This window comes from Nicotiana sylvestris, chromosome 7 (genome assembly GCF_000393655.2).
Source record: "Nicotiana sylvestris chromosome 7, ASM39365v2, whole genome shotgun sequence".
Taxonomy (NCBI): Eukaryota; Viridiplantae; Streptophyta; class Magnoliopsida; order Solanales; family Solanaceae; genus Nicotiana; species Nicotiana sylvestris.
The window spans coordinates 153,476,324-153,479,775 of NC_091063.1; the positions used below are offsets into that span (position 1 = coordinate 153,476,324).

General features: G+C 42.7%; 1 protein-coding gene across 1 annotated transcript; it reads left to right on the forward strand.

The window, feature by feature from the left end:
* Positions 1-2,086: 2,086 nt before the first annotated feature.
* LOC104248638 (uncharacterized) lies at positions 2,087-2,404 on the forward strand. Its single transcript, XM_009804939.1, has one exon. The coding sequence runs from the start codon at positions 2,087-2,089 to the stop codon at positions 2,402-2,404; it is 318 nt and encodes a 105-aa protein (XP_009803241.1).
* Positions 2,405-3,452: the final 1,048 nt, after the last annotated feature.

Below are 3,452 nucleotides of genomic sequence, written 5' to 3' on the forward strand. Positions count from 1 at the left end.
AACTTAAATCTATTTTAAAGTCAAAATTCATCATTTTTCATAGATTTTCACAGATTTTCACATAATTGCTTTCTGGCTACACGTCCGAACTGTGCACGCAAATTGAGGTGATGCCGAAAGAGGTTTTTAAGGCCTCGAAACGCAGAATTTATTTGTAAAACAAGTGTCATCACAAGTATAGGGGTCGGTATACTACTAATAAACCCTGAGGAAGTGCCAAATATGGAACCAATTGATGCTAGTTCACACAATGCTCTAAATACGGATTTAGGCATATACCCCGGAGGGAATGTACGTATGGAGGCTCGATCTGGTGGCCAAGGAGCACAAGGAATGGGATATGGGGGAATCAGCCTCCAAGTGATATTCGAGATGCTGCAGGCTCAACAGATCGCCATCGCTCAACTTCAAAGTCAGAATAAGACTCCAAGTATAACTGACCTAGAAAATACTCGACGTGTTGAACCAGCTCAAAAGAGGTCGAATGGAAATGACTCGGGGACTGAACCTACCATTATGAGAATGCTCGAAGATCTCACCAAGAGGATCGAGTCCGGGGAAAAGAAGATTGAAGACAATGACAAAAAAGTGGAGACTTATAACTCCCGTGTTGATCAAATACTGGGGGCACCTCCGGTCTTGAAATGTTTAGATGCCAAAAAGTTCATACAAAAACCATTATCCCCGAGTGCAGCTCCATTGCCCATTCCCAAGAAGTTTCGCATGCCCGATATACCCAAATACAATGGGACAACTGACCCTAACGAGCATATTACTTCATACACGTGCGGAATAAAAGGAAATGACTTGAATGGTGATGGGGTCGAATTAGTTTTGATGAAAAAGTTTGGAGAAACGCTGTCGAAAGAAGCTATGATTTGGTACCACAACTTGCTTTCTAACTCTATTGATTCATTTGCTATGTTAGCAGATGCCTTCGTGAAAGCACACACTGGTCCATAAAGGTGGCAACGAGGAAATCAGATGTCTTCAAGATAAATCAAAGGAATGACGAGATGTTGAGGGAGTTCATGTCCAGGTTTCAGATGGAAAGAATGGAATTACCATTGGTCTCCGATGACTAGGCAAGTCAGGCCTTTATGCAGGGTTTGAACGAGCGGAGTTCGATAGCATCTCGATAATTAAATAAGAACTTGATCGAGTATCCAGCTGTGACATGGTCAGATGTGCATAACCGTTACCAGTCTAAGATTAGGGTCGAGGACGACCAGTTAGGAGCCCCCTCGGGCTTAGTTCATCCTAACAAATTGCCAGCTAAGTTCCCGAGGGATACAAATAGGGAATCAAGATTCAACAAAGAACGATATCAGCCATATGTTGATAGGAAGAACAATGGCTCGGGTCATAACACTCCTCGGAATGATCGGAGAATCGATCAAGGTCAAAGTTCTTAAGGACTCATGAGTAAGAATGGGTTCGATAAACATACTGACCCCATGGAGGCACCTCGATTGTCATAGTATAATTTCAGTGTAGATGCGTCAGGAATCGTGTAAGTTATTGGAAGGATCAAGGATACTAAGTGGCCAAGGCCTATACAAACTGATCCCTCTCAAAGGAATCCAAACTTAATGTGTAAGTATCATGGCACACACGGCCATAGAACCTAAGACTGCAGGCAACTAAGGGAGGAGGTAGCTCTATTGTTCAACGAGGGTTACCTTCGAGAATTCCTCAGTGATCGAGCAAGAATCACTTCAAGGAGAGAGATGCAAGAAAAAAATGAGCAGGAAGAACCACAACATGTGATCCACATGATCGTTGGAGGTGCCGATGTCCTACAAAGACCTATATTCAAACGCACCAAGGTGTTAATCACCAGAGAGAAACGGACTCGAAGCTATATGCCCGAGGATGCCCTATCATTCTACGATGAGGAAGCAGAAGACATATCTCAACCACACAACGATGCCTGGTAATTTCTATTATTTTAAATAAAATTCAAGTTAAATGTGTGCTAGTGGATCCAGGTAGCTCAGCAAATAAAATCAGATCGAGGGTCGTAGAGCATGTCGACCTACAGGATTAGATTATACGTACATCTCGGGTCCTAAATGGCTTCAATATGGCGAGCGAAACAACAAAGAAGGAGATCATCTTGCTAGTGAATGTAGCCAGAACCATACAGGATACAGAATTCCATGTAATCGAAGGCGACATGAGGTACAATGCACTTTTCGGGAGGCCATGGATCCACAATATGAGGGTTATACCTTCGACCCTTCACCAGATGATGAAATTCTTAACGGAGGATGGGGTGAAAACTGTCTATGGAGAACAACATGCTGCAAAGGAGATATTTGTAGTCGAGGAAGTGACTCTGGAACCAATGCCATCGACCTCGAAAAAATTGGGGCTCAAAGATAAACCAGCAACCAAATAGCAACCACCGATCCTAGTCCTGATCGAGCCAGAGGAATAGGTAATCAAAGAAGAAGAAGAGGATTTCCTTACTCCTCGGACTTTTGTTTTTCCTGAAGAGTCGAATGCAACCGAATCAACGGTCGAGGAACTGGAACATGCCATACTAATTGAGCACATGCCCAAGGAAAATGTATGCCTGGGAACGAGGTTAACCCCCGAACTCAGGAAAAAGCTCATTCAATTTCTTATTGATAGTATGGATTGCTTTGCTTGGTCCCATTTAGATGTGACAGGAATTCCACCAAAAATAACAACACATTGGCTAAGCACCAACCCCAGGTTCAAACCGGTGAAGCAAAAGAGAAGGCCCCAGTCCGAGGTGAAGCATGCATTCATAAAGGACGAGGTAACCAAACTTCTGAAATTAGGATCTATTCGGGAGGTAAAATACCCCGAAAATTAGCCAATGTAGTTGTAAATCCTAAAAAAGAACAAGTTTAAAATGTGCATAGATTACAAAGATTTGAACAAAGCATGCCCTAAACATTCTTTTCCACTACCTAACATTAGTCGTATGATCGATGCTATGGCTGGCCACGAGATTCTAACTTTTCTCGATGCCTACTCCGGGTACAATCAAATTTGGATGAACCCGGAGGATCAGGAAAAGACCTCGTTTATCACTAAGTTTGGAACTTACTGTTACAATGTAATGCCCTTCGGGTTAAAAAAATGCTGGAGCCACGTATCAACTCCTAGTTAACAAGATGTTCGAGGAACAAATAGGTAAAACGATGGAAGTTTACATTTACGATATGTTAGTTAAGTTCCTGAGCGTAGAGGACCATTTAACTCATTTGTAGGAAACATTCAAAATCTTGAGGGAGTACAACATGAAGCTTAACCTGGAAAAATGAACCTTCGGAGTTGGCTTGGGAAAGTTTCTCGGCTTCATGGTATCTAATCGAAGAATAGCGATCAACCCCGGTAAGATCAAGGCCATCGAAGATATCACCATCGTGGAAAGTGTGAAAGCCGTGCAAAGGTTGACAAGACGAATAACTGCC